Source organism: Mya arenaria, chromosome 10 (assembly GCF_026914265.1).
Source record: "Mya arenaria isolate MELC-2E11 chromosome 10, ASM2691426v1".
NCBI classification, from domain to species: Eukaryota; Metazoa; Mollusca; class Bivalvia; order Myida; family Myidae; genus Mya; species Mya arenaria.
In genome coordinates, this window is record NC_069131.1 from 19,166,786 (window position 1) to 19,186,931 (window position 20,146).

Sequence of the window (20,146 nt, forward strand, 5' to 3'; positions counted from 1 at the left end):
CGACTGTTGAATGTATCACTTGACTGTGACTACTGTTGAATGTATCACATTACTGTGAATACTGGTGAATGTATCAAATAACTGTGACTTCTATTGAATGTATCACATGACTGTTACGACTGTTGAATGTATCACTTGACTGTGACTACAGTTGAATGTTTCACATGACAGTGAATACTGTTGAATGTATCACATGACTGTGACTACTGCTGCATATATCACATGACTGTGACTCCTGTTGAATGTATCACATAACTGTGACTACCGTTGAATGTATCACATGACTGTGACTACTGTTGAATGTATCACATGACTGTGATTACTGCTGCATGTATCACATGAGAGTGACTCCTGTTGAATGTATCACATGACTGTGACTACTTTTGAATGTAATACATGACTGTGACTACTGTTGAATGTATCACATGACTGAGACTACTGTTAAATGTATCACATGACTGTGACTACTGCTGCATATATCACATGACTGTGACTACTGTTGAATGTATCACATGACTGTGACTAATGCTGCATGTATCACATGACTATGACTATTGCTACATGCATTCATGAATGTGACTACTGTTGACTGCATCACATGACTGTGACTACTGTTGAAAGTATCACATAACTGAGAACAGAAATAACATGATAACCAATCTATCCGTAAACTGTGATAAAGGTACAGAGAGATAGAGATAGTATACTGCATTGGACCAACTCATGTCCTGTAACAACTTTTGCTTTCAACGTGACATGACTGCAAACAGTCAGAACATACTGTCAAGTACTGCAGAAACTGTAAACTGGATATAGATATAATACACTATTTAACGGCAGTGGAACAGAGCAGGACCTGTGACTATGTATGCTTCCCTTGTCATTAACTACATTCCGACCGGTCACTCGATGAACATGGAAATAAAACAATATTATACATCGTCATATACATAAACACGCATTTATTTATTCGTAAGTTTGAATGGGCGACGGGGTGTATAATGCTCAGTAAATGTTGTGTTCAGTACTGCAATAGTAACTCACTTGTATGGCCCAAACATGAGTGGGGACATTATTAATTTGACGTCTGCGTCAACATGATTGTGACATCATTTCCAAACATAGTTTCAGTTTTATGGCGTAGACGTATGATAGAGCAACGTTTTTCTTCTTAGCTGTCATTCACCACTCAGGACACGGAGAACAAATAATTAAAATGTTTTTGGACATACATGTATTTCACAATTGGTTATACAATCAAGGACACAACATTGGAAGTGCTTGTTACAATTTTAAGAGAAGCTGTCCTTGTCATGTAACGTCAACGCGGTAAAAAGTGTCGTATTACTTAAAGTGTCTTTTTAATTGTGTATGATTACGTAATAACTTTCTGTAACTGTAGGTATCGTATATAAGAACTGGTAACTCATTATAGTGATAAAGAGCGATTTGTGATATTCGCATATTATCTCTTGAAAACAAAGATTTCAGCCATTGTTTTGGACATATTCTGTACAAAGTATCATGGTTGTATACACTTGGCTGTTGATGTCGCTTTGACCGAGTCAATTTAGTAATGTAGAACTACCATGACTTCGGACCCTTACTTTGTGCCTGTAAACAGGGTATATATTTGAATCCATGACCACTGGGCATGTTCCTGTAGTTTTCATTATAATTTTGATCCTTTAACTACCCTACTTATAAATAAAGTGCGACTTAATTTTCTACTCGTGGCATAGAAAATCATTAAATGGCATATAAACTTCATTTTATTGTGACAAAGTACATTGATCGTTACACAGTAACATTGATCAAACACATACATTATCTTTTTTACGAGCCTGTTCTATAACCTAATTATAATAAATTAAAGCAAATTGTACAGACAGCAGAAACAGTAATTGCTTTAAACACGAAGACAACTATTTTCCTCACGTCAGCTATAAGTTACTTACGTGCCCTAATGGTGACCATGATACCGTCCTCTATTGTAGATCTCTGTTCATCAATGATGCCAACAACTTCATTTGCTCTGCCTATAAGCTCTTCAACCTTCTTTTCCAGCTCAATTGTTTCGTTTTGGACGTGTTCCCGTGCTGCATATATGTCTTGAAGTATATTTGTTCTAAAGGTTTCAAGTGTATCTGTTTCATTTGCGATATGTTTTAGGACTTGTGAATTTAAAGCAAGCAATGTTTTATTGTTTTCTTGTTTTTCCCCCTTAATGTGCCTGGCCATATCGGTTTTAATCTCGGAGCTAATATTGCCCAAATATATCAAAATATCAGAGCGCAATTGCCGCCCACTTTCAACTATTGTATTGTTAACCTTTTTTAAAGTAGCTGAAATAGTTTCAGCGCTATCTTGCACATAGTTGCTGACGTTGTTCAATACAGTTCTTAAAGTTACGGATACATTGGAATGCAAGACCGATAGTGTGTTATTAACAAGATCATTCACGTCGATTAACTCTTGTTTTTGTCTCGCAAACGCATGTTGGTACATTTCGAGCGTATGTTTTATATCTTTAATTTCAAGTTGTGTATATGTTTCTTTTCCAGAACTCCCGGCCCTTGAACCGTTACTGTCATTATCAGTACCGGACGTGGCAACAATTGATTCAAGCTTTGAGACTCTTTCAGTTAATGAACCAACATTTCCTTCAATTGTGTTCAATGTCTGAAACGAACAAAAACACCAACAGTTTCAATAAAAGATATGTAACGGGCAATAGAAGCCGAAGTTGAAAACAAACATGCTGTTAGTTGTTAATTACGACAACATATTAAAGATATATTACAAAATCATATGAACTATTTTATCATTAATCATGTGTTTCCTGTCCGGATAACAATTCCAATATACGAGCAATCTGCGTGGCTAGTAACTCGGCAAAGCCCCGTTACCGCGCGTGCTTTGGGTCTAATCATTCAAACTGGACCTGTAACCCATAATTGATGTGTAGATATGAAATTAAAATTTAGCTCATGCATATCGATGAAAAAATATCAAATGTTGGTGAATGATAACTTTATCATTTTAAAATGGCTTGAGTGAAATGAAAACATTTGATTGTTCACAGTCTTGCTTGAGAAAAAAACTACTTTTTACAAATTTTGGTGATTATTTGTTGAAGTATTTTATTTGTGTTGAAACAAAATATGTATGTTTCAATGCTAACGACATGTTGCTTAAAAATGTACGCATATATATGATCTGACACGAGTTGTCATTTAATACAAGATTTTATTAAATGAGTTCATGAAATTTGTTAGTAAGCGAGCCTCTGGCGAGCTTACTAACAACTTTCATGGACGAGTTTAATAAAATTCTTGAATTAAATGACAACGAGTGTCATATCTTTTTTATCACATGCTTAAAACGGTGTTTTTATTACCAATTAAGTTCCACTTTCTGAACCGATTGTTTGACAGCCAAAGTACTCAGAGTAGAATGTCAACGATGCGCCATATAAATAGTTCCAAATTAAAATGACAAAAGTAACTAGCAGTTATCAAGTTTTAAAAGCTGATCAAGCGCTTAACAAGTCACAAATACAAAAGTGTGTAGTAAAATATCCAACAACATGAATAACGAACGATTTTAACCAAAAACCCCAATAAGTACACAATTTGATGACGTCACACTCAGAGTACATGCATTTACGCGGTTTATGTGACCTACATCGGTCTGTCAAGTTCAATATCCGTGCACGGATTTAAAAGTTATTCGCAGTCGCTTTTTACGATGATTTTGCAGCGTTTTCTTGGTGTACATGGCGTTTCACAACATGCAGATGATAACGGCGAAGCCTTACTCTGTACTGCATGGATGTTGCTGTTGAAAAAGTTAATTTCCACCAGGAATGTTTCCAGAGAACATGATGTTCTAGCCGCCATGGGATGTGTAATGAGATGTCTGTGCTGCGGAATTCGTATTTGTGTTTTCGGTAACCGACAGCTGATTAAATTGGCAAGCAAATGACATTGATTGCATATTGCTTGTGTTGGTCAAGATGGAGATGTTACGGTAAGTATTTGCTGGCATTTAAACCATTTTGTTTATAAACAATGCGGAGGGATATCTAGGTTGCGTGTGATTAGTCTGGCCAATCGAAATGTCTGATAGGTTATCTTACACATGTATAAGATAAAAATATTCGTAATGGGTATATAACACGGAAAACAAGGGTAAGCATGTCATAAATCTTCCTTTACTTACTATTGAAACTTCTTCCACTTATCATTAATGGATGGGACTTTGCTGGGTTCAACATGCAGCAATGATATGACTATGCACGGACATTGTACATTATTAAGAAGCCTATATTTTAACAGTAATTTTGTAATCAGTTCATTTTGCATTTTTGTTAATAATGATTAATTTCGCTAAATGTCAGCGTGAGTCAGCACTTTATCTTAGTCGACCACTCGATGTTTCTCATTTAAATGTGGAAAAATAAAAGCTGTGTTTGTTATTGTCCTAAATACTGACCTTTATTTTAGGTTTGGTTGAAAAGACTTAATTATTATTGAACGTTTGTTAGAACAAATCTCGTTTGTAAAAGAAAACTTTCTTGAAAATGCCACATGCACAGGTGATCGTCAGATAGCTTGACACTAATATATGGCCCTTCAATCCTTTAATATTGTTAAAAATGTAATAATTTGATATTTCAATACAATTCTAAGAGTTTTACATGAAAACAAATCATTAAATATAAAAAGTAAACATGTCCAAAAATTCCCAGAACTGCACTGCCCCAAACAACGTCAAATAATTCCTAAAATGATTAACAACCTCTTAAACATTTTATATTATCAGAAAGGTGAAATACAAAGCTATACACATCACTTTAATGACAGCTAATGCTACAATTCTTACATAATCAGACGATATGCGCAGATTAAACACTGAAAATGCATATTAAGAAACAATGGAAAGGTTCGAGAACTACCAAAAGTCCCCTCTAAAACAACCTCAATATTGACTAACATGCAACATTTTCGCATGCACTACATACAGAAGCTCAAACAATTACCCTTACCGCTGTGAATTCGATAATTAAGACGTGTATTAATCCTGAACGAATTTTGGTGTTTTTTTGCGAGAAATCTACTTACACTTTAAATCACATTTGAAAGCCACCTTATTACGTCATTCATGTTATTAAAGCTGATTTCATTGGACAGCAGTGAAACATTCAAAAGCCGTCCAATGAAAACGGTTCTTACATTCAAAGACTAACTGAGTGCGCCGTCAATGTCAAAATTGCAAGATGGAGTGATAAGCTAGAGTCCTCTATCAATATTACTTGACAGCCAAGCAAAACAACATATCGACCTGAAAATCTACAACTGTATAAAATATATTTGTAGCTATTAAGTAGAAATGACTGGCTAGCGTCCTCAGACAATATCACAGAACAGATCAGCCAAACGCTATACGAGTAATGACATGGAAGCAAGTCTTCAATAACATAATCTTTACATACCTTTTCAACGTAGGACTCGAAATATTTCATCCTTTCCATCTGACTTTCCAACACGTCCAACCGGTCTGCAAGACAGGTTGTAAGCATCGCCAACAGAACAACGAGACGTAACCTTACCATTCTGAAAACATCAAATTGATAAAAACAGTACTTTTTAACCAAGAAAAATAGAAAAATAACGTGAATGATTCAATATTTAAAATTTACTTTTATAGTCTGGGCAAATAGGACGGCATTATAATGAATGCAATCCATTTTCATTGATGCTTTCCTGAACCGTAAGATTCGGAAATATAAATGGCAGATGATAGTTCTGATTACGTTTAATTTAAATGAGCGAACAACTGTCTAATTACATCTGCTGTATGATAATATCAATAGGATAAAAAGAATTATTTAAACCTTCTCTGTGTTCATCGTTTGCGTACAACAATATAACAATTGGTGTTTATATGACATTTGAATTTCTTCGGGCAACATGGAATACTAGATTGTCAAATTTGAATGCAGTGTCGGTTAACGCTGTACGTCGTTGAGACCTGGGGGACGTTTCGCTAGGAAAAGCTTGTAATCATCAATATGAGTTTTGTTGGTGCCGAATTGGAACATATAGCGAATCTAAGCCAATGCGATTACTTCGTGTTTTTTTCATATTAAGTTATACAAAATAAGTCGCCGTTAATATTTTTCTTGCATATCGGATGTGTGTTTACGGTCATGTGACTAGTGCTGTAAAAACCAGACGTACACACCCCCTAAAAGATGAGTCACGCGCAACAACGCGCCGTTTCTCATTTCTTTTAATGTATGGTTTATGAAACGTATATTATGCCATTTCAATAAAGCGCAATCAAATATATAAGTATACATGACTTCTATGACATGAAAAAAAATAATGGTAAAAACGCGATTTTTAGAGAAACTATTGTGATTTAAAATTACTGCGCTTCATGACGTCAGTAAACAACGTCGCACGCGCTTTTTGCTGAGCGTTTTCTACGTCAATTGAGTAACAAATTGATAACTCTAGATAAGCAAGAAAAACATTAATCATGTTTTTCCGGTCCGGATAAAAAAAAAATCCGACCCTCGGGCACGCTGTGCGGCAATGCTCGTTTCCGGCTGACGCGCGTCGGGTCGGGTTGCCAAAGATGATTTGAATGATACTAAAATATATTTCAGCCTTGTTGGCGCATCATTAAAAGACCGGAAAAGCATTCTCGTCAATCGTGGAAAATTTAGTGTAGAAATCGCTTTGAATTTTTCCAAAATCCTGGCACATTTCCACAAAGTCAGATCAAACGTCCCCGCACGGATGTTAAGACCCTTTTCTCAAAATAGCTAAATAGTAATTCATAATTTTAAATGTGTCAATGTATGAATACTAGCTGCATCTTGCATTGCGTATTTCGCTGGTAAACTTTTAATGTCCTATTACAAAAACATATGTATTATACAGGTTAAGGTGTTGTTGACCAAGGCGTTTGGCTGATAATGGCCCCAGTGAAATATAAATTACCCTCGGGCTAAAGCAATCGGCCAAATAGTCTTCCCACTTGGGAAATTATCAAGTTTAAGCCATGGCCAATTCTATAACCATAGGGATACGCCTAGTAGCACACAACCTACGAAGTCTCTATTCTATAGCAAGAGTCTAAGGCCAAACAAACAATTAAACGATATGAACACAATATACAAATCAATACAGACAAACCACGCATGCATCATAATAAACAGGGCCGGTCCAGGATTTGACGGTCGGGAGAGCGGTACTAAGGGGCATAACATTTTAATTTGGGCCCCTCCTTTAGAACAGAAATTTAGTTGTTTTAAAGTGTTGGCAGATGGGTTAGTGGGTATCCCCACGCAGAAAAATGGTGCATTTTGGGCCTAGTTTACCACTTTCTTTCTCCTGTATTGGAATAAAAACTTTTAGTGGGAGACCGTAAACTTATCAGCAAATAAACTTCACAAACTCACTCAGAATAGGAAACAGACATCCAACTTTACACACTGAGCAGTCTTCTCTGCTACCTGAGTTGAACTTTGATATTGCTTTCTAATCGGATAATTGTATTTCAGCAGCCAATTGTATAAACACTGGTAAATAATTACCTCGGTAAGTAAAACCACCGGTAAATTCCGTGGTGATATTACCATGGCGGTAAGTATGTTGTATAAAAGAAATTACCAAGGCGGTAAATTTACCAGGGTAAATTTTACCAATATGTCCCATAATGCAATAGTGACGTCATTTTCCCGCACAGCTGCCAGATTGGAGGTATCTTTTTTATATAAATAGGAACGTCCACATTTCATTTTTATAAAAAAAATCTAAAAGGCAGGTTTAATGACAAAATTCATTAAATCGGTCCTACAAGTTACATGCACTGGCACCGGATTTTCAAACACAATTTTATTTTTTAAATCAAAAAAAATCTTATAATTGCTTACTAAAAATTATAATACCGAATATGTAAAAAAATATTGAAAAATTTCTGAGCAATCATTTCTGAGCTGAATAACCTAAACAAGAGACATAAGTCTACTGAGCCATCATATATGTGCTTAATAACCTAAACAAGAGGCATAAGTCCACTGAGCCATCATATCTGTGCTGAATAACCTAATCAAGAGACATAAGTCTACTGATTCATCATATCTGTGCTGAATAACCTAAACAAGAGACATAAGTCCACTGAGCCATCATATGTGTGCTTAATAACCTAAACAAAAGACATAAGTCCACTGAGCCATCATATCTGTGCTGAATGACCTAAACAAGAGACATAAGTCGACTGAGCCATCATATCTGTGCTGAATGACCTAAACAAGAGACAAAGACTCGACTGAGCCATCATATCTGTGCTGAATGACCTGAACAAGAGACATAAGTCGACTGAGCCATCATATCTGTTGCTGTGAATGACATGAACAAGAGACAAAAGTCCACTGAGCCATCATATCTGTGCTGAATGACCTGAACGAGATACATAAGTCCACTGAGCCATCATATCTGTGTTGAATGACCTAAACGAGAGACATATGTCGACTGAGCCATCATATATGTGCTGAATAACCTAAACAAGAGACATAAGTCCACTGAGCCATCATATCTGTGTTGAATCACCTAAACAAGAGACATAAGTCCACTGAGCCATCATATCTGTGCTGAATAATGTAAACATGAGACATAAGTCCACTGAGCCATCATATCTGTGTTGAATCACCTAAACAAGAGACATAAGTCCACTGAGCCATCATGTCTGTGTTGAATCACCTAAACAAGAGACATAAGTCCACTGAGCCATCATATCTGTGTTGAATCACCTAAACAAGAGACATAAGTCCACTGAGCCATCATGTCTGTGCTGAATCACCTAAACAAGAGACATAAGTCCACTGAGCCATCATATCTGTGTTGAATCACCTAAACAAGGGACATAAGTCTACTGAGCGATCATATCTGTGTTGAATGACCTAAACAAAAGACATAAGTCCACTGAGCGATCATATCTGTGTTGAATCACCTAAACAAGAGACATAAGTCCACTGAGCCATCATGTCTGTGCTGAATCACCTAAACAAGAGACATAAGTCCACTGAGCCATCATATCTGTGTTGAATCACCTAAACAAGAGACATAAGTCTACTGAGCGATCATATCTGTGTTGAATGACCTAAACAAAAGACATAAGTCCACTGAGCGATCATATCTGTGTTGAATGACCTAAACAAGAGACATAAGTCCACTGAGCCATCATATCTGTGCTGAATGACCTAAACAAGAGACATAAGTCCACTGAGCCATCATATCTGTGTTGAATCACCTAAACAAGAGACATAAGTCCACTGAGCCATCATATCTGTGTTGAATCACCTAAACAAGAGACATAAGTCTACTGAGCCACCATGTCTGTGCTGAATCACCTAAACAAGAGACATAAGTCCACTGAGCCATCATATCTGTGCTGAATGACCTAAACAAGAGACATAAGTCCACTGAGCCATCATATCTGTGCTGAATGACCTAAACAAAAGACATAAGTCCACTGAGCCATCATATTTGTGTTGAATCACCTAAACAAAAGACATAAGTCTACTGAGCCATCATGTCTGTGCTGATTGACCTAAACAAGAGACATAAGTCCACTGAGCCATCATGTCTGTGCTGAATGACCTAAACAAGAGAGGTTTGTGAATTTGTCATTTATTACCACTGAGCGCAAAACATGTGCTGGATTGTCGTGCTTTAAGAAGAAAACGCACTAACATCAACGCTGATACTTAGGGTGATATAAAGGACATGTTCAATATGTCAAGTTAGTTTCATATTTCTGTGCGGACAATGGTTTTAAAAAACAGTTCAAATGACGTTGAGTCTTGATCTCGATACCGAAAACATAAAAAGGTTCATCTACCGGTCGATTACAACACAACTTTACAGTTTCACGGCTATTAGTCCAACAGTTCTTGTGATACTGTGCTTAGATATTTTACAATACATTTGGATGTTATTTTGATCTGCTAACCTAAATGACAAAAGGGGTCATCTACCTATGCTGTTTCATGATCGTGTGAACCAAACCTGGTCTCATGACAGAGAGAAAGGACAAAATTTGCAAATAAATACTCATATTTCAAGGGGGACATAACTAGTATGTATCCATAACATGGTTTTCGTTCATAATTATTTTATTTTCATTCTGAAAACTATATTCCTACCACTGAAACCATCCATTTCAAAACATAGATATATCCTTAAACATTGATGAAATGATGTTAAGGTGTTTGGTCAAATAGCGTTATTGAGCGAGCAAGAACATTTCAGAACATTTTTAATGTTTAACCTTTTAAACAACTAATTACCGAAAGATGTATAACAAACATTATTGATACACGCAGTACAATAGGTATTGCTACACAATCAAGAGGGCCAATATAACCCTATATCGCTCACTTGATTGGACATAAGTTTCTAAAGTTATTGATCGGACAATAAACTGACGCCGCCCGGCAAAATGCTACAGGTGAAACTATAATACATTCCACTTTAAACGGACGTATACAATATGGAAAATATATGTTTATTTTAAACGTTCCGGAGGGCCATAACTCTTACAAAACATTGTTACGGTGAATAAGTTCATAGAGTTTGAAGTTGATATCTTAAATGATTGAGTAAAAATAAAATGATGATCAAAAGTATGTTGTTGCTTTTTAAAAATGCATAATAAATTAAATATAACAAAAATATAAAAAAATGAAATAAAAATATATATATTGTATTTTTTTTTAAAAAGAGTTACATTTTGATAAAAGGTTCACCTAAGGATACTTCCTGTGAAAATAATTTGAAATCGGAAAAATGGTTTCTAAAGTTTTCCATATAGACATGTAGTGAAAAGTAGCCCCGCCGACCTGGCACTCCATTTTAACGAATCCACATGAGGTGAAGAAAGTGATATATGGTAACCTAAGGAATAATTCTATTTTATTAATTTTAATTGGCCAGAAGATTTTGGGAGAGATTTTCAAAGGTTTCTCTTTACACAGTTAACCACAGTGGCTTGATGACAAAGGCTCATTAAAGTCGCAATAATAAATTTCAACTAGCCAAAATTATATTTTATACATACTTCAACATGTATATCAAAGAAAATAACACATTGCCATAAACATAAAACGAGATTTGACAAAATTCAAAAATACCCTATACTGTAACATTAAACATGTGAAGAATGTTCGCCCGGCGAAAAGGTAAACAACGACCAATTCTCGTCGAAAATGATAACTTCTTTGTAAACTACAAACAAAATACCTGGCTCATAGATGCAGTGGCCCGTTATATACACGTTAAAACCGGTATTCTTGTCGAGAGAAACAGTATACGACGAAAATTCTTCAAAATGGGAATTATCACAAGCGCTAACCAGACATTGTTCTTTTAAAAATACCGTGGTACCCAGCTCCCCTTCATCGATTAGCAAAAGCGGCCGAAGGGCGGGAACCACCGGAACACTCAACGCTTTTCCGATGGTTCCCGTCCTTCGGCCGCTTTTGCTAATCGATTAAGGGGAGCTGGGTACCACGGCATTTTGACAAAACAATGTCAAGGGAAATTTCTGTGAAATTATGTTCAACCCGGGCTAGTAAAATCTGAGCAGTGTTTCAAAGTATTTCCTATCGATTGCCATCGGCATGGAATGACTTTTATTGAAGAAATTAAGAAGATGTCCACCAACGGAACTTTCCTGTAAAGTTTGTTGCAAATGGTCCTAGTGGGTAAGGAGAAGAAATTGTTTGAAAGGAACAGTTGACGAACAATTTTCCTATCACAATAGCTAATACTTAGCACAAAGAGCTCAGCTGAGCTAAAACACACACACGCAAGCACGCATGTAGGCACGTACACACACACGCACGCACGCACGCACGCACGCACGCGCGCACGCGCACACACACACACACACGCACACACACACACAAAAGCACGCACACGCATATTTAACTATATTATCTAATGCCGTTTCCATATATAAGAAAGCTGCGTCAACGTGACAACTTCTTTGAACGATTGTATTTTTTTGTGAAAAAGTTTATTGACATGTGTTTTTTTTTACCGTCCAACCACCTGAAGCAGTCGTCATGTCACAAAACACCCGGATACCCACGTGACTTCTCCATAGCGACACGCTATACACACCACTGGGTAGTCCTTGGTTCTGTTTGTGAAGGTCGTAGCAGTCCACTAGAAACAAAAACAACATGCGAATATGTTTGAATAGCAATATAATGACCATGATAACGATAACAAAACGTTTGACTTGTTATTTGAATTCAGTTTGACATTCATCGGCGCACCTCGGTCATTTTTCAACGAAGCATGTAGATACATATGGAGGATTTACCTTGTCTGAATACTTTTCATTTAACTACGCTGAAAGTAGAAAGCGTGGGAATTCAATTACACCTTTTTTATGTGCTGCTTTGTTATTTTTAGACAATTATGACGCCTGTCTGACACTAAACAAAACTAAACAAAAAGTACCGACAGACACCAACTATATAGGCATAATCTTTTAATGGCGTAATTTCTCATGTAGTGTGCAGTTTAGATGTTGTGCAGGAAACGAGTAAGATGAGATCAGATGTAGTACAGGATACGAGTTAGATGAGATAAGATGTAGTACAGGATACGAGTAAGATGAGATCAGATGTAGTACAGGATACGAGTTAGATGAGATAAGATGTAGTACAGGATACGAGTAAGATGAGATAAGATGTAGTGCAGGATACGAGTAAGATGAGATAAGATGTAGTGCAGGATACGAGTTAGATGAGATAAGATGTAGTGCAGGATACTAGTAAGATGAGATAAGATGTAGTGCAGGATACGAGTTAGATGAGATAAGATGCAGTGCAGGATACGAGTTAGATGAGATAAGATGTAGTGCAGGATACTAGTAAGATGAGATAAGATGTAGTGCAGGATACGAGTAAGATGAGATAAGATGTAGTGCATGATACGAGTAAGATGAGATAAGATGTAGTGCAGGATACGAGTTAGATGAGATAAGATGTAGTGCAGGATACTAGTAAGATGAGATAAGATGTAGTGCAGGATACGAGTTAGATGAGATAAGATGTAGTACAGGATACGAGTAAGATGAGATAAGATGTAGTGCAGGATACTAGTAAGATGAGATAAGATGTAGTGCAGGATACGAGTAAGATGATATAAGATGTAGTGCAGGATACGAGTAAGATGAGATAAGATGTAGTGCAGGATACGAGTTAGATGAGATAAGATGTAGTGCAGGATACTAGTAAGATGAGATAAGATGTAGTACATGATACGAGTTAGATGAGATCAGATGTAGTACAGCATACGAGTTAGATGAGATAAGATGTAGTACAGGATACGACTTAGATGAGATCAGATGTAGTACAGGATACGAGAAAGATGAGATAAGATGTAGTACAGGATACGAGTTAGATGAGATAAGATGTAGTGCAGGATACGAGTAAGATAAGGTACGATATAGTGCAGAATGCGATTTAGATTAGTTTAGATGTAGTACAGGATGCGACTTAGAGTTTAAATGGTAGCCAGTAGATGTGACACGGAAAATGTATATTTTTCTATGATGTTATTTCGATGATTTACCCCAAACATATGAACTGTACACAATCACGCCCTAAATCAGTGACTTCATGTTTGGTCATATTTAACGCTGTAAGTAAAATATGCGTTGATATTTGTTAATGTATGATCATATTTCAATCAAGACAATTTTAAATGGTATTTCCTTTGGTGATAAACACAAGTCATTGACTTTCTGTGCGGAAATATTAGTCATAATTTGTTCTTTGTAGATCTGCATGCAATATCACATTTTATAATTTTAAAATTATGATTAAACTTGTTGCTGTAGTATATTGTCTGTGAGAAATGAAACGTGAATGTTATGAATTATGTCAAGCAAATGATTGTAATAATGTCTGCTCCCAGATGTGTTCCTTCCAATTAAACAGACAATTTCTTTATAGAGTTAAACTAAAATGCAATCAGATTGAAAATAAAGCTGAAATAAATGGTTTGATTATGTCACGCCTGAAGTACTGTTATTCAATATAAAACAATAATAAAATCATAAAGACTTGTATCCCAAAAACAATATTGCTCCATAATAAAAACTATTATTCAAACTGCCGTTTAGATTGTTACTCGGTTTGAAAACATGATATGGTATGAGGAGGTAAATGAATACACTACACTAAGAGAAACATGAGTGTTTTTAAATTTACTGTATTTTGGTAGTTACTGATAAGAGACTATGCATCTGTCACCATAACGTACTCACCAGGACACTCTTGAATGACACATTCCTCTTTATCAGTATCATTGCCAATGCAAACGCCATCAGTAAAAGGCGGAAGTACATCACATGACCTGTATCTACTTCTTTTGCCCTTGCCACATGACTGAGAACAGTCGGACCATGCAGACCAGTCACTCCAGGAACTGTGAACTAGATAGAAAAATAGAACAATATTTAACGGCAGCTGGACAACGCAGGTCGTTTGACTACTTTTGCAGCAATCGTAAGAAAGGAAAACCATGACGACCAGTCACTCCAGATATTTTGAACAAAATAGAGAATAGAACAATATATAATAGACAGTGCATCAACACAGGCTGTGACTACTGTTAAATGTATCACATGACTGTGACTACTGCTGCAAGTATCACATGACTGTGACTACTGTTGAATTTATCACATGACTGTGACTACTGCTGCAAGTATCACATGACTGTGACTACTGTTGAATGTATCACATGACTGTGAGTACTGCTGCATATATTACATAACTTTGAATATTGTTAAATGTATCACATGACTGTGACTACTGTTGAATGTATCACATGATTGTGACTACTGCTGCATGTATCACATGACTGTGACTACTGCTGAATGTATCACATGACTGTGACTACTGTTGAATGTATCACATGACTGTGACTACTGCAGAAAGTATCACATGACTGTGACTACTGTTGAATGTATCACATGACTGTGAGTACTGCTGCATATATTACATAACTGTGACTACTGTTGAATGTATCACATGGCTGTGAATACTGCTGCATGTATCACATGACTGTGACTCCTGTTGAATATATCACATGACAGTGAATACTGCTACATGTATCACATGACTGTGACTACTGCTGCATGTATCACATGACTGTGACTACTGTTGAATGTATTACATGACTGTGAATACTGTTGAATGTATCACATGGCTGTGACTACTGTTGAATGTATCACATGACTGTGAATACTGTTGGATGTATCACATAACTGTGACAACTGCTGCATGTATCACATGACTGTGACTACTGCTGTATGAATCACATGACTGTGACTACTGTTGCATGTATCATATGAATTTGACTACTGTTGAATGTATCACATGACTGTGACTACTGTTGAATGTATCACATGAATTTGACTACTGTTGAATGTATCGCATGACTGTGACTACTGTTGAATGTATCACATAACTGTGACTACTGCTGCATGTATCATATGAATTTGAATACTGTTGAATGTATCACATGACTGTGACTACTGTTGAATGTATCACATAACTGTGACTACTGTTGCATGTATCATATGAATTTGAATACTGTTGAATGTATCACATGACTGTGACTACTGTTGAATGTATCACATGAATTTGACTACTGTTGAATGTATCGCATGACTGTGACTACTGTTGAATGTATCACATAACTGTGACTACTGCTGCATGTATCAAATGACTGTGACTCGTGTTGAATGTAACACATGACTTTGACTGCTGCTGCATGTATGACATGACTGTGCGTACTGCTACATATATCACATGACTGTGACTACTGCTGCATGTATCACATGACTGTCACTACTGTTGAATGTATCACATGACTGTGACTACTGTTGCATGTATCACATGACTGTGACTACTGCTGCATGTATTACATAACTGTGAACACTGTTGAATGTATCACATGACTATGACTACCGTTGAATGTATCACATGATTGTGACTACTGTTGAATGTATCATATGACTGTGACTCCTGTTGAATGTATCACATGACTGTGACTACTGCTACATGTATCACATGACTGTGAATGCTGCTTCATGTATTACATGACTGTGACTACTGTTGAATGTATCACATGACTGTGACGACTGTTGAATGTATCTCATGACTGTGAATACTGTTGAATGTATCACATGACTGTGAGTACTGCTACATCAATCACATGACTGTGACTACTGCTGCATGTATCACATGCGTGTGACCTATTGTTGAATGTATCACATGATTGTTACTACTATTGAATGTATCACATTACTGTGACTACTGTTGAATGTATCACATGAGTGTGACTACTGTTGAATGTATCACATGACTGTAAATAATGTTGAATGTATCACATAACTGTGACTTCTATTGAATGTATCTCATGACTGTTACGACTGTTGAATGTATCACATGACTGTGACTACTGTTGAATGTATCACTTGACTCTGACTACTGTTGAGTGTTTCTCATGACTCTGACTACTGTTGAATGTATCACATGACTGTGACTACTGTTGAATGTATCACATGACTGTGACTACCGTTGAATGTATCACATGACTGTGACTACCGTTGAATGTATCACATGACTGTGACTACTGTTGAATGTATCACATGACTGTGACTACTGCTGCATGTACCACATGACTATGCCTACTGTTGAATGTATCACATGACTGAGACTACTGTTGAATATTTTACATGACTGTGACTACTTCTACATGTATTCATGAATGTGACTACTGTTGACTGCATGACATGACTGTGACTACTGTTGAAAGTAACACATAACTGAGAACAGAAATACCATGATGACCAATCTATCCGTAAACTGTGATAAAGGTACAGAGAGATAGAGATAGTATACTGCATTGGACCAACTCATGTCCTGTAACTACTTTTGCTTTCCATGTGACATGACTGCAAACAGTCAGACCATACTGTCAAGTACTGCAGAAACTGTAAACTGGATATAGATATAATACACTATTTAACGGCAGTGGAACAGAGCAGGATCTGTGCCTATGTATGCTTCCCCTGTCATTAACTACATTCCGACCAGTCACTCGATGAACTTGGAAATAAAACAATATTATACATCGTCATATACATAAACACGCATTTATTTATTCGTAAGTTTGAATGGGGGACGGGGTGTATAATGCTCAGTAAATGTTGTGTTCAGTACTGCAATAGTAACTCACTTGTATGGCCCAAACATGAAGAGGGACACTAATAATTTGACGTCTGCGTCAACATGATTGTGACATCATTTCCAAACATAGTTTCAGTTTTATGGCGTAGACGTATGATAGAGCAACGTTTTTCTTCTTAGGTGTCATTCACCACTCAGGACACGGAGAACAAATAATTAAAATGTTTTTGGACATACATGTATTTCACAATTGGTTATACAATCAAGGACACAACATTGGAAGTGCTTGTTACAATTTTAAGAGAAGCTGTCCTTGTCATGTAACGTCAACGCGGTAAAAAGTGTCGTATTACTTAAAGTGTCTTTTTAATTGTGTATGATTACGTAATAACTTTTTGTAACTGTAGATATCGTATATAAGAACTGGTAACTCATTATAGTGATAAAGAGCGATTTGTGATATTCGCATATTATCTCTTGAAAACAAAGATTTCAGCCATTGTTTTGGACATATTCTGTACAAAGTATCATGGTTGTATACACTTGGCTGTTGATGTCGCTTTGACCGAGTCAATTTAGTAATGTAGAACTACCATGACTTCGGACCCTTACTTTGTGCCTGTAAACAGGGTATATATTTGAATCCATGACCACTGGGCATGTTCCTGTAGTTTTCATTATAATTTTGATCCTTTAACTACCCTACTTATAAATAAAGTGCGACTTTATTTTCTACTCGTGGCATAGAAAATCATTAAATGGCATATAAACTTCATTTTATTGTGACAAAGTACATTGATCGTTACACAGTAACATTGATCAAACACATACATTATCTTTTTTACGAGCCTGTTCTATAACCTAATTATAATAAATTAAAGCAAATTTTACAGACAGCAGAAACAGTAATTGCTTTAAACACGAAGACAACTATTTTCCTCACGTCAGCTATAAGTTACTTACGTGCCCTAATGGTGACCATGATACCGTCCTCTATTGTAGATCTCTGTTCATCAATGATGCCAACAACTTCATTTGCTCTGCCTATAAGCTCTTCAACCTTCTTTTCCAGCTCAATTGTTTCGTTTTGGACGTGTTCCCGTGCTGCATATATGTCTTGAAGTATATTTGTTCTAAAGGTTTCAAGTGTATCTGTTTCATTTGCGATATGTTTTAGGACTTGTGAATTTAAAGCAAGCAATGTTTTATTGTTTTCTTGTTTTTCCCCCTTAATGTGCATGGCCATATCGGTTTTAATCTCGGAGCTAATATTGCCCAAATATATCAAAATATCAGAGCGCAATTGCCGCCCACTTTCAACTATTGTATTGTTAACCTTTTTTAAAGTAGCTGAAATAGTTTCAGCGCTATCTTGCACATAGTTGCTGACGTTGTTCAATACAGTTCTTAAAGTTACGGATACATTGGAATGCAAGACCGATAGTGTGTTATTAACAAGATCATTCACGTCGATTAACTCTTGTTTTTGTCTCGCAAACGCATGTTGGTACATTTCGAGCGTATGTTTTATATCTTTAATTTCAAGTTGTGTATATGTTTCTTTTCCAGAACTCCCGGCCCTTGAACCGTTACTGTCATTATCAGTACCGGACGTGGCAACAATTGATTCAAGCTTTGAGACTCTTTCAGTTAATGAACCAACATTTCCTTCAATTGTGTTCAATGTCTGAAACGAACAAAAACACCAACAGTTTCAATAAAAGATATGTAACGGGCAATAGAAGCCGAAGTTGAAAACAAACATGCTGTTAGTTGTTAATTACGACAACATATTAAAGATATATTACAAAATCATATGAACTATTTTATCATTAATCATGTGTTTCCTGTCCGGATAACAATTCCAATATACGAGCAATCTGCGTGGCTAGTAACTCGGCAAAGCCCGTTACCGCGCGTGCTTTGGGTCTAATCATTCAAACTGGACCTGTAACCCATAATTGATGTGTAGATATGAAATTAAAATTTAGCTCATGCATATCGATGAAAAAATATCAAATGTTGGTGAATGATAACTTTATCATTTTAAAATGGCTTGAGTGAAATGAAAACATTTGATTGTTCACAGTCTTGCTTGAGAAAAAAAACTACTTTTTACAAATTTTGGTGATTATTTGTGAAGTATTTTATTTGTGTTGAAACAAAATATGTATGTTTCAATGCTAACGACATGTTGCTTAAAAATGTACGCATATATATGATCTGACACGAGTTGTCATTTAATACAAGATTTTATTAAATGAGTTCATGAAATTTGTTAGTAAGCGAGCCTCTGGCGAGCTTACTAACAACTTTCATGGACGAGTTTAATAAAATTCTTGAATTAAATGACAACGAGTGTCATATCTTTTTTATCACATGCTTAAAACGGTGTTTTTATTACCAATTAAGTTCCACTTTCTGAACCGATTGTTTGACAGCCAAAGTACTCAGAGTAGAATGTCAACGATGCGCCATATAAATAGTTCCAAATTAAAATGACAAAAGTAACTAGCAGTTATCAAGTTTTAAAAGCTGATCAAGCGCTTAACAAGTCACAAATACAAAAGTGTGTAGTAAAATATCCAACAACATGAATAACGAACGATTTTAACCAAAAACCCCAATAAGTACACAATTTGATGACGTCACACTCAGAGTACATGCATTTACGCGGTTTATGTGACCTACATCGGTCTGTCAAGTTTTCTGTGTGCACGGATTTAAAAGTTATTCGCAGTCGCTTTTTACGATGATTTTGCAGCGTTTTCTTGGTGTACATGGCGTTTCACAACATGCAGATGATAACGGCGAAGCCTTACTCTGTACTGCATGGATGTTGCTGTTGAA

The 20,146-nt window shown here is 36.3% G+C and overlaps 1 protein-coding gene across 2 annotated transcripts in view; it reads right to left on the bottom strand.

Annotated features, from left to right (window-relative positions):
• LOC128206995 (angiopoietin-1-like) overlaps positions 1–20,146 on the bottom strand; it is a 40,379-nt gene that overhangs the window by 12,531 nt on the left and 7,702 nt on the right. The window contains exons 1-3 of one of the 2 annotated variants that reach the window (XM_052909772.1): positions 18,260–19,176; positions 14,365–14,532; positions 12,121–12,248 (exon numbers count right to left, since the gene is read on the bottom strand). In XM_052909772.1, the coding sequence (XP_052765732.1) occupies positions 12,121–12,248; positions 14,365–14,532; positions 18,260–18,809 (846 nt within the window). In that variant the 5' untranslated portion in view covers positions 18,810–19,176. Of the gene's footprint in view, positions 1–1,958; positions 2,683–5,497; positions 5,619–12,120; positions 12,249–14,364; positions 14,533–18,259; positions 19,177–20,146 lie in introns of those variants that run through there. The other variant, XM_052909771.1, reaches the window with a different exon arrangement.